This window comes from Motacilla alba, chromosome 1 (assembly GCF_015832195.1).
Source record: "Motacilla alba alba isolate MOTALB_02 chromosome 1, Motacilla_alba_V1.0_pri, whole genome shotgun sequence".
In the NCBI taxonomy this organism is placed as follows: domain Eukaryota; kingdom Metazoa; phylum Chordata; class Aves; order Passeriformes; family Motacillidae; genus Motacilla; species Motacilla alba.
In genome coordinates, this window is record NC_052016.1 from 19,247,327 (window position 1) to 19,259,909 (window position 12,583).

Below are 12,583 nucleotides of genomic sequence, written 5' to 3' on the forward strand. Positions count from 1 at the left end.
GGTTGTTCAGAGCTCCATCCAGCCTGGCCTTGAACAGTCCCAGGGATGGGTCATGCACAGCTTCTCTGGGCAACCTGTGCCAGGGTCTCACTGCCCTGACACTAAAGAATTTCTTCCTAATATTAAGCTAAACCTACTCTGAGTTTGAAGCCATTCCCCCTTGTCCTGTCACTCCAGGCCCTTGTAAATAGTCTTCCTCCAGCTTTCCCGTGGGCTCCCTTCAGCTACTGGGAGGCTACAATTGGGTCATCTCAAAAGTCTTCCCTTTTTCAGCCTGAATAGCCCCGTTTCTCTCAGCCTTTCCTCATATGTGTGAATGTGTATCCTGCTTCAGCAGGGTGCTGATGATCCCCAGAAGCCCCTTCCAACTGCTACCCCTGTGGTTCTATGTTTGTATATTTATGTACACACAGTTTGCTGTGTATCTGTCATCCTCCAGCCTCCTCCTCCTTTCTATCTGTATAACGTTGCCTCTGACTGACCCCACTGGCTTTAGTTTGCCATGGCTTGTGCACGTTTTTTGCAGGTCACTTGGTGTTGAGGTGGGATGGGCTGTGAACCACTGGTACCGTGTCACTGCCCAACTGTTGTCCGTGGCAGGGCTCTTGGAGGAATCCTCCTGAATTTATGTGTAGTTTACAGATAGTATGTGCTGCTGCTTTGAAAGACCCCTCCCACTGCTACCAGTAACTAATTACTTAACAAAATTGAACTGGAGCAGAGATTTTTTGCTAATTACTGTCACAGTTACTAGAGTATGAATCAAAGCAATTTTGGTGAAGCAGGTTTTCCCATGGTGGTTCCTCTGAATACAACCTGAAGTTTAACTTGTGTCTAGTTAAGTGAAACTGAAGAACTCATTTGTTTTAGTGTAGTTAATTAATTTCAGAGCTGCTGTCATTATTCTTGGGAAGCTCACTGTTATGCTGAGCAGGGTATGGAGAAATCATGATGGTTTAAAACAAAAAAACCCCTCAAAAATCTTGGTAATTTTGCATTTCTGACACCTTTTTGTTTTCAGTAAGTACTAAGGTTGCTATCCTTTCTTGATTAGCATCCTGTCACTGAGGCTTATTTAGGACTAGCTATGAGTAACTCATTGAAACATGGACTCAAGCAACAGTGTTCATAAATCAGTTCATAGACTAATTTCAAAATTTACCCCTGTGAACTGAGCAGGTGGTTTTCCTGCTCATTGCGAGAGTATTCCCCATGCAGGTGATCATAAGTTCTGGGTGGGTTTTGCCTTATATTTAGTGTCAGAGAATACAAACCAAACTCCTCGAGCTTCTCCTGAAAATATTATCTCAAAGCCCTTAACTATCAACTTAAATAAAGACAAATGTATATGCTGAGAGTGAAAAAGATATTTTTTTTTGGCCACATATGCGGCTCAGAATTGTGAGTGTTAATATGAATGTATGATCTCATGTTGTGTAGAAATCTTAATATCAGGCATTGAAATTAATTGAAAAGTCACTAGTTAAAGCATGAAAAGCATGGAAATCTGGTGAGGGTCTTCTGTGTGTTGTCTAGGATCAATATAGGTTACATAAAGCTATGATTAAGTAGAATCCTTAATTTAATTTTTGTGAGAAGAGTGTACACACCTAACTAGTGCACTCAAGCCTTTTTCACCTGCAAGTTTTATTTGGGTGAGGCTGTGGTTGGCTGAAAGTTCCTGCCATACACTGTGTCCTTTTGCTCCTTGAAGTAAGTTTTTGCTCTCAGTCCAGTTGCCCTTTGTACAAGCTGCTGCTGTAATTGTCAGATTTTGGCAGCCTGTGCAGAGCAGTCACAGACTGAAAATCTGCTGTCTTTATGCATGTCCTTTGCTCTCCACAGGTGATTTTTGTCTGAACCAAAGCTGAGGTGCATTTTGCATTACAGTATGTGTAAAAATATATCTTTACCTACTTTCTTAGAGGATACAATGTCATGTTAGAGGTTTCTCTTTTCATACCCGAACAAAAGGAAGCCCAGCTAGCAGATGCTGGGCAAGGGAACCTAATTCTGTTGTTCTTTAAGGAGCACCTTAGAGCTGGTGCAGAGATTTAACTTGGTATTTGCATTAGCAAAATAGTGCTTTAAAAATGTATACGTATAACCACTTTCTAATTTATATATTTTTATAAATACATTTTTTCTGCACATACATGGAGAAAAATCTTGGGGACAGAGCTGGGAAAAACAAAGCCTTCTGGAGCTGACTGCATTTTTTTCCTGTATTTCAGCTCAATATTTTCACGGAAGGAGTTAGTTTTTATTTGCCTATTTGGAACTTGACCAACAGCATATTTAGAAAATGGTTAATGTATCTGTGGTGCTGGAAGCTGTAATGTACAGCAGTGTCTGTGGGCCTTTTAACTATTCCTGGGAGATACGATTAATGTGGCAGAAAATTATATTCACAGTAGTAATTGAGGGTCTTTAGTATGCTTGTCCTTTGTATGTTAAACTATTTCTGTTTGTTTGTTTGTAGCAGAAACTTAAAGCCTCTTTATGGAGGATTAAATTCCTCTAAGCCCTCAGTGTTCTTCTCATTACAGCAGCATCATATGAGGAAACCAGCTTATTAGCTACTTGTTTTCAAGCAATGCCATTAGCAGGTCCTCTACAGCTCAGGCCTCATTAGAATTGTCTTTAATATAAAATATTTGTGGAGTGTCATTTGAATTTTCTTCCAATAAATAGGTCTTATAAATCAGTGTTGCACTAGAAAGTAAGGAAAGTGGGATTTGTGTGGAGGGCCTGAGTCAAAATGCCATTCTCAGCATTTGCATTTTTCTCTTTCTTTTTTTTTTTTGTCTCTAATAAAAGTATTCATCCCTCGGGAATCAGAATCATGGCTTGGGCTGGAAGGCACCTTAAAGATCATCTGTTTCCGCCCTCCCTGCTGAACACTTCTGGGGATGGGGCACCCACAGCCTCCCAGGGCAAACTTTTCCAGTGCCTCACCACCCTCACAGTCAAGATTTTTTTCCTGATACACAATCTGAGTATGCTCTGTGGCAGTTTGAAGCCATTGCCCCTTGTCCTGTCACTCCAGGCTTTTGTAAATAATCTCTCTCCATTTTTCCTGTAGACTCCTGTCATATGGTTGAAGGCTGCAAGTTGCCCCTAAGCCATCTCTGTTTGAGGCTGAACAATCCCAATTCTCTTAGCCTTTTCCCATAGAAAAGGTGTTGCATACTTCTAATCAACTTGGTGCCCCTAGTGCATTTTCATTATGTAGTACATAATTGAAATGTGAACTGTGTAGTGAGGCCATAGATCCTGTTTCTCCTTCTAATGCTTAGATCATCTCATTCATTCCTGAACATACAATTTTATCTGTGCTTGGAAATGGAAAAGGGTTGTTTTATCTTCTGAGTTTTTAAATGCTTGTGTTGCAAATGCAAATATTTGGATGTTGCCATGAATAAAGACGAAGTTTACATGTGCTTCTTCAGAAGCTGAAGAGAGGAGAAAATAAACAGATCAAAAGGTGGCTAATTTCCCCTCCAAATTTATCTTCACTGTAATTCAGTATTAGTCGGTTTATGAGATTTGCCTTGTTCAAAAAAAAACATTTGTGTAATTTAGCTTTTTGCTTTGATTGTAGGAAGTTATCAGAGTTTACAGTACTGTCGTGGAACTAATTTGGGTACAGTATCTCCCTAAGCTGATAGTAGTGCAGATCCTTTTCTGCTTCACTGGTGCTGGCACAGCTACTGAATATGCTATTGTGTGAGGTTATAAACCAGATAATCTTAATTAGGCATTTCCTGAGAGCAAGGGAGGGATGGCTGAAAAAGGAGAGACTTGGAAATAAGGGCATGCATTGCTAATACACAAATTTGGCCTCCATCCAGGAAAATGGGAGAATTTCTTGTTAGTTAAAATCTTCCAAGAGCTGAAAGCCTGAAGATACATAGTGCCTACATACCTCAGGGAGCCAGAGGAAAGGGAAAGGCTGGGAATAGCTTGTGCATGAAAGCCCCAGGGAACAGACTGCTGCATGATGTGGGACTGAGGGGTGTGAACAGCTGGATCCAGGGCAGCCATACCATCTCTTGTGAACCATCTCCTTTGTGTGGCCAAGGACTTGGGGTACCCTGCAGCAGCTGTACCAGCACAGTCTGGTGTCGGAGATCAAGTCCTGGGCGCTTTTTAGAGTTGAGTCAAATGCTGTTCAGGCTTCATGGAGAATGCATGTGTGTGTGACATGTGTGCACATATGTCCTAACACTGCAGAGATTACTGGAGTCTTGACTCACTAAACTGGAGGATCTCTGCTAGAGAAAAGATGGAATCAATCATGTAAATTTGGGGATAGAATAGCAAACAGAAGTGGGTATAGGCAAACCTGAAAGAACGCAGGTGGATTTCTTAGTACCTGGTTCTGTTGGAATGATCTGGTTTGTGTGTCCATTTGGAAAGAGAGGCTGCTTATTAAACTGAATTAAAGTACAGTGAGTTATAATTCAGAATTTGAACCTCTGCTGAGGCAAGGTTGGAAAAAATAGGGAATCAGGAAAGAGCTGCATTGAAAAGATACGGCAGCTTTTTTATGTTAGAATGGGTAGTTGTGATCTGTAACTTCCCTCACTGACCTGATTTCATGAGCGTACACTGCTCTAGGTACTTCAGACACTTGTAAATACTTTGCTGCTTTCTTAATTTCTTATCTTTGTTTTAGCATAAGGTGAGCTTTTTGGGGTATTTTTGATTGTGAGTGAATTATTATTATAATTGTTTTATATATCTATGTGGTTTTAGACATTTGAGGGTCTATATGCTACAGCCACTTCAACTCAAGTTAGCCCAAGCTTCTTGAGCTTTTAGGGTAAATGTAATCAGAATGAGCATTTACAGGAGTAAGGAGGGTGACTTGCTTCATATGTAGAAGCCTGTCTGTAGTATTAAATATTTCTTACCATACAGTCGAGACTTTACTGTTTAGTGATTGCACTAGAAATTGATCTCTAAGCTTCAGTCATGGGTAATAGTAATGTAAGTTTTCTGTATGCCACGGTAACCAGAGCTAAAGGAATATTATTCAAAACAAAATTTAGCCATTTTGACTTTGCAAAGTAGTACAGATGCACTAAAAAAAGTCATATCAGGAATTCAGTAGTACAAGCTCTCGGAATGTGGTTGCAATTGTTTCATATGTGTCTTAAGTGAAAAGAAAAGCAAAAAGAAAATTGAATCTCATCCTCTGATAGTGAATGAGCAGAGGGTTTGACAGTTGCCTGCTCTGCCACTTGTAATGAAAAGAAATAGAATTACTTGTGTTAACGCAGTTTCAAGGGTAATAACATACTGTCACTATTACAGTGAAGGAGACTGATGGCAAGTTAATCATCCAGTTGCAAAAAAGGTCATTGCATATAGTAAAGATGATGGATGCAGTTACATCAGATCTGTGAGCATGAGGGCAGATGGTGAATTTGTGGAAGAGAAGGCCACCCGTTGGAGTTTTTAGCTGCCTTATGCAGTTTTACAATTGTTTCTGAAGATCTGTTAGTCTATAAACAAGTATGAAAAGAACATGTTGATCAGGTGGAAATAATGTCAATTACACTACTCCTAGAAAGGGAATGTGACCATTATTTAACTTCTGCATGATTTGAAGTAAGTCAATTAGAAATTAGTGGCAACTTGTCCACATTTAGCTGAAGAAACAGTAATGTCCAAACCAGACAAATGCCCCAAAGCTCCACTTAAGGTGTTCAGGAGAACTGTTAGTTTTCCTCTTAATTCCTGTCACTTCTAACAGTGGTGCTTATGGATTATCCATGTTGTTCTTTTAATTACCAGTTAGAAATTCTGGAGCTGAGAACCTTAAACTCTTGGCCTTAAAAAAGTATACTTAGATACTTAAATAATCTCTTGATGAGAAAGCATCTCTGGGTGTAGTTCTGATCTGTTAAATGTGTATGTCCATGGGAAGGGGGCCTTGAAACACAGCTTTTATGCTGGAATGCTGAAATGTGGATGGAAACTACAGATGTCTAAGTTTATAAGTCACAGCTGTGTTCATAAATTAACAGCCAATATTTTGAACTGCTAAGAGATTGTTTGTTGGTAAACTGTCTCCTCTGTGTTCTCCCAGTCTCTGTGAACGATGAATATACTCCAATCAGCCTTTCCAAGTGTTGTATATATTATGGAAGATACAGAAATCTCTTATAACTTGTTGTTGTAATAATTTACAGTGAAACTATTTTCTGTTTTGTTCCCCATCGTGTTGGTGGCAAATAGAAAAAGAAATCCACTTTATTGCCATGCCCTTGAATTGGTGCTGCCAATTTTAATGCTGTTGTAATTATTTTTCCCTAATACTCTATTTAATTTCTTTGATTCTTGCCAGACTTAGGAGCAGGAAAGCAACTTTATAGGAGAAACAAGTCATGGCTTTGTACAGTGCTATGAAATGCACAGAGTAAACAAACCAGGGGGTGAGGGATGGGGATAGAGTGGGAGTTTGTTTTCCTGCATCACTTCACTTTTCTTGTGCCAAGAGAAGGGTTTCTAAAAGGAAAAGAAAAAAGAAGGAGGCAAATTGGATTGTTAGCAGTGTCTCTTAGGATCATAAATGAAGGGAAGATTGTGTATGTAATTCATAAACATCCTGAACTATACGCCTTCTATTTCAACTTATTAGGGCATGAAGTAGTGCCTGCCAGGTTAATTTCTCCCTGGGGAATTCAGCATTCATGCAGATCTCAATTTCCTCCTCTATACAAAGCAGTGATAAGGGAAGAATAAGGGTATTTGAATATTTGATTCCAGATAATTCAGCTAAAAAATAAGTCTTTTAGAAGAAGCTGCAAGACAATTAGAGTTGCTATTTTAAAATGAATTTGGAGAGTAGCAGGAGAATGTTTATTTGTTTCTGATAGGAAATATGCTTTTTGTCATGTGAACAAAACCCTGTACTTTACAAAAATTTTCTCTTTCATAGACAAAATTACTGCTTTGAGTTCAGGATGTGGTGAGCAAAGAATAAAAAAGAAAAACCATTTGCAAATATTTTTTCTCCATTTCCCATCTGCCAAAGGAGCAATTGAGATTGATAGTATGGAGCAATGGTCAATGCTCTGTTTTTTAATGGTTTTAATGGTTAAGATGCTTTTAATGGTTTACAGGAGTTCAAAGATTGTTCCAGCTTAGTGTCTGCTTTTGCTTCTGTGATAGGATAGCTGAGCATGACCAGAGTGAATCATCTCTTGTCCCTGAACAGGGGTGGGACCAGATTTTTATTTAAGTAAAACAAAACCAAGCCTCAAAATTCTTATGGAGTGAATATTTAAGAGATCCAGAACCTCTTGTTCATTTTCTAATTCCAAGTGTTTTAAACTTCAGTGCTTTAAACTTAGTCATGGTGCTGACTTATGTGATTTGGGAGAGTTGGATTCAGCTGGCCTAGGAAGGCAGTTTGGATGGATTCCTAATGTTCTGTTTCAGTATCAAGAAACTTGTTTTGTTTGGAGTTTTTATAGTATTTCTCTTAAAATACCTCAGTGGTCAGCAAAGTTGAATTTCCAGGATTTGTGTTTGGAATGATTAGGAATTGTTTATGTTAAGGAAATAATGGGGTTGAGAATAACTGGGAGTTAAAAAAGTTGGTTTTGGTGGGTGTTCAGTCAGCTATTTCCACTACTGCCACTGGAGACCAAAGCTGTGGAGTTTTATTTGTTTAGAAGGGCCAACTGTGGCTTCATATGGACTTCTTAAACCCATGTTGCATAAGCTTACCAATTTTTTTGGTTTAAAAAAATCCAAAACTGAGCAAACAACCAAAATGCAAAATCATTACATTTGGGAATTAATGATTCCCAAAAAAGTGCCTAAATTCCAGAAACTAAGACAAACTCGAGTAATGTAGGTTCTACCCCTTCGTGGTATATAAACCTCATATGGAGATGCCTTTAATGTTTGTGGAGGGGTGTACTCTGTTAAGACATGGTTTTGCTGTTTTTTTGGCTCTAATCTTATTTCGATGTTCTGTTTTCTTTTTAGCACCAGCAAACATTTCTAAATCAGCTGAGAGAGATCACCGGTATCAATGACATCCAGGTACTTCAACAGGCACTGAAGGTACGATAAGTGACTTGTAGCTGAATAAACCTGAATGCATCTTAACTGCCTGTGAAATCATAAATCCAACCCTTTTCTAGTCTGTCCCTCCCTTCCTCCCCATTTTTTTCCCCTTCCTCCCCTTTTTTTTTCCCCTTCCTCCCCTTTTTTTTTCCCCTTCCTCCCCTTTTTTTTTCCCCTTCCTCCTCCCCTTTTTTTTTTCCTTTCCTCCCCTTTTTTTTTTCGCCTTCCTCCCCTTTTTTTTTTCGCCTTCCTCCCCTTTTTTTTTTCGCCTTCCTCCCTTTTTTTTTTCCCCTTCCTCCCCTTTTTTTTTTCCCCTTCCTCCCCTTTTTTTTTTCCCCTTCCTCCCCTTTTTTTTTTCCCCTTCCTCCCCTTTTTTTTCCCCTTCCTCCCCTTTTTTTTCCCCTTCCTCCCCTTTTTTTTTGCCTTCCTCCCCTTTTTTTTCCCCTTCCCTGCTTGAATTTATTTCAGGGGAGAAAAAAAAGCTAGTAATGATGGCTTGTTCACTTTGCATGGAATCTTCTTCTCTTTTGGTACTGACCTAAAAATTAATCAAGTGTTCAAAAATGAAAAGACAGGATTGTTATGACTTGCCTTTAACCTTTGTGTGAATTTTTTTGGGATACGTTGATGCTACTACAGATGATCAGCTCCTGAGGAACCAAGTAGTGTTTTCTTGTCAGGGTGTGGCTGTTTTCTACCATGCACAGGCTTTGCTTACTTTGTAGAATGAAGAACTGCTTGAACTTGCCAACCTTTGCTAATTTGGTATTGTTTCAATGTTTTTTCAACCATTGTAATTTATGTCACAGCACAGAAGAATTATTTGAAGCAAGTAAAAAATGGCAGATCTCTCTGTATTGTTTCCATATTAATAAATATATATCAAAATTTTAAAAATGCTTTGTCTCCCTCAAGCAAAACTTTATTAGCCATTTATACATGGTAAATGAGGATTTAATAATTTAAATCAAAAACATATATCTACACAAAAACCGGCAGTTGTTGTTAGCATAAGTCATGTGCACAACTGCTTTTCAAAAGCCCGGATCTCTGGCTTTAAAAATGAAACAATATTTTCAGAAGAATTCATTTGACTCCTGTTGAAGTCTGACTCCAGTGAATATAGTGATTTGTTGAGAGGTTGACCTACACTACAAGACAGTTTTTTTTTTTTTCCTTTCCTGAAATAAGTGAAACACCACCAAAACAGTTTTTATAAGATATTTTATCTTTATTTGGGTTAAAAAAAAGTGGACTATGCAGAATATGTCAAGTTTGCAAACTTTCTTTTTGAGTCAGTATTTTACCTGACAGTACAAAGGCTATTGATTTAAAGTTGCTAATCATGTCCTCTGTTTTTAAGAAAAATAAAGAAAGGGTGAGAGGACTCTCACTTCTTTGTTTTTTTTGGTTTTTTTTAATGCTTAAAGGACAGCAATGGTAATCTGGAGCTGGCTGTGGCTTTTCTCACTGCGAAGAATGCCAAGGTTCCCCAGCTAGAGGAGGCAACTTACTACCAAACAGCCCTTCCTGGGAATGACAGATACATCAGTGTGGGCAGCCAGGCAGACACCAGTAGGTATCTTTTCTTTTCATAAGTTTAGTTTAAAGGCATGGGAAATAAAACCTTGCCTGTGACTTAACTATTAATATGCAGATAATTCTTACTTATCAATTCTTAGATCATTATGTATTCTCTCTTTCCTTATTTCAGTGGGGATTGTTGTTTTTGGGTTTTTTTAGTTTTTTTGGGGTTTGTGGTTTTTTGTTTTTGTTTTTTTTTATTTGAGCTACCTTTAGGCATTACCTTTACATATATGTATGATACTGATCAAAGGGTGAGTAACTGGGCTTTCCATCTTTTTTTACCTTTTTTTTTCCTCCCTCATATTAGAGATGTTATTTTGGGGTCATGCAGTAAATAATTTAAGGCAAAAGCTGGGTATCCTCTGTCAAAACAAAATTGGAGAAGACTCTGTCATTGTTTGTCTTAATATGCTAAAGCTTAATATTCTTAAGAGTAGCTCCTCCCTGACAGGAATGACTTTCCCAAAGGGAGATGTGGGAGGTTAAGTATGCATTTAATACTAAAAGAGTAGGTATTTTATATATGAAATTAGCCTTAAATATACCTGATTTTAAACAATTTCATTTAGTTGATACAGAAGGTCCCACAACCTGCATTTCTCTAAGTCTTGCAGGTTCTAATCCTCTGCTTTAGTGTATAGTTATTTTTATGGGGAAAAAAAAATAAAAGTGTTCTGGAAATAAATATAGGAAATAACACAGAAATAAAAGTCAAAGTAAGTTTTGTAGTGGGATTGATATCTTTAAAATCTGAGTTTCTTGATGCTATAGTTACTTTACACCATTTGCAATGCAGATGGAGAATATTTTAATTATGTATCAGTTCTTTGGCCATATATCTAGTACATCTATGTAGATTTTATTAAACAAGTAGGATTTAGTGCCTCCTGCCGTAGGATTTTTTTCCTCCTATGTTTTGCTCATGGTGGCTTCAATGTAAAGAAGTTTAATTAGATTTCCTTATCAATTGTACAATTATCTTTTGTCTGCAGAACCTTGACATGAATTTTTAAAACTTTTTTCTTTAATTAGAGATGAGTTTATTCTCAGCATGTCCAATCTGAAAACTGCATTTAAATCCTTGGTATTATTAGCAACCCTGTATAAAATGTCCTGAGTGCATTATAGGTAGTTGTATTATCCATACAGTAAATTGTGGTGGGTGGCTTGGGGTTTTTTGTGTATTTTTTCTTTTCACTCCTTTGGAAAGAAAACACACAACCTTCCCCACGTGTTTAATTTTCAGAGTCCGAAAATTGCCATTGAGGGAATGAAGGCTATTAAGAACAAACTCACCACTGTGTCAAAGTTTCTAGTACTGACAACTACTATGGCAGTGGAATAGTAAGCTGGATTCTCTTGGAGTCTGTGTTTAATTAGATTTAATAGCAATCCCATTAATAGAAGTATTTAGTTTTGCTGTCTCTTACTGTGCTGTACAACCTTACTGAAGAAATGAGGTGACAAGGGATATGAATCAAATCTGCACGAGCCCACATTACCCATGACAGATGGTCAAACTGAGAAGGGTAGGTCTTGAGTTGTACATTCCAAGGTGAATTTCAGGATTCTGTTCTCTTCTCTGGAGGGCAGAAGGCAGATTACTTACAGTTATACAGCATGACAAGTCAGTGATCAAGAAACAACAACTGCTGTGGGAAAAGTAGGTTTTGAAATTTTTTTAACATATTTAATATCTGGTCAGGTCCCCACTGGCAACAAAGATGAGAGCCCTTAACCGGTCTTTGCTGTTCTAGTTAGACTGAAAACACATTATGAGATAAAGGCATATTTGTGAACTTTTCATCAAATTAGAGGACTTACAAGGCAAGAAGTGAACATCCGCAGCAGAACAGAAGTCAAAACCAGTGTGACCATGGAGCCTGCCTCCCCTTCCCCCCCGCCAAGCTCCTGTAGTGACCTAGTGAGTGCTTCTGGAAGAAATCTTTCCTTGTAATGTGCTTGCCTGTAATTGTTTGGATTCTAGATTGTAAAAATGCAGTGAAAGGCCAAGTCTCAGGGCCCTGTGTTAGTAAACACTGTCGTGTAAGAGGATGTGAAAGAGCAGTACTTGTGAGGAGAGAATGGAAGGGTGTGCGCAGGATGGGAAAACTTGAGCAGATGGCTTTGACCATCAGTGCTCCCTTCTGCAAAACAACTCTTATGAGCAGTTCTCAGTGGCTGTGCTGAGTTAATGACAGGATCTTGCCTCTCAAATTTGACTCCCTTTATTATCCCACATAGGTATAATTACAGTAATTAATTAGAACTCACCCTTACTGTTCCTTACTGCTTAACTACCTCTGTGTGTTTGGAACTTGGGATGTTAAGAGTCACTGAGCTTTGTGGTCCTGCCAAGTTAAGGCGTCCAAACTGGGAATGAGAGAGTTGCAGATAAATACTAGAGCTGTCTTTTATGCCACAGAAAAACTCCAGCCATTTACAAAGGCTGTTGAATGTATTCCTTGCACAGAGATGTATCAGATGTGAACTTGGCTGACTACATTTCTTTGATGTGGTTACTTAGTTAAAGGGGTAAAATGAAAATGTTTCTGGGTACCCTAACAGCCAGAATTATGCTGTGGCTCTTCCGGAAGTGGCAATGGTCATAAGTAGTTTGAGAGTTGCATCCTGGATGGTAGGAGGTATAAAGAGACCTGGTTTGTCTTATTACCAAATGCAACATTTCAGCAGCTGCAAAAAATAATAGGTTTTTTAATTCTCATTAAATCTGCTCTATCTGTTAAACAAAGACTTACTTGCACAATCAGTGTTACTCATGATGCTTGCCTTTTTGTCTGTTCAAAATGGCATGTACAAGCACCTGCAAATGTAGTATTTTCACATCAACAGTGATGCAAGCTTAATGTCATCCTTTTGCAAAGGCTGTTTTAACATTTTGACT

The 12,583-nt window shown here is 38.4% G+C and overlaps 1 protein-coding gene across 3 annotated transcripts in view; it reads left to right on the forward strand.

Moving 5' to 3' along the window:
• USP25 (ubiquitin specific peptidase 25) overlaps nt 1-12,583 on the forward strand; it is a 90,098-nt gene that overhangs the window by 12,995 nt on the left and 64,520 nt on the right. For 2 of the 3 annotated variants that reach the window (XM_038124962.1, XM_038125039.1), the window contains exons 2-3: nt 8,011-8,088; nt 9,522-9,666. In XM_038124962.1, coding sequence (XP_037980890.1) covers nt 8,011-8,088; nt 9,522-9,666 — 223 coding nt within the window. Of the gene's footprint in view, nt 1-8,010; nt 8,089-9,521; nt 9,667-12,583 lie in introns of those variants that run through there. The other variant, XM_038125120.1, reaches the window with a different exon arrangement.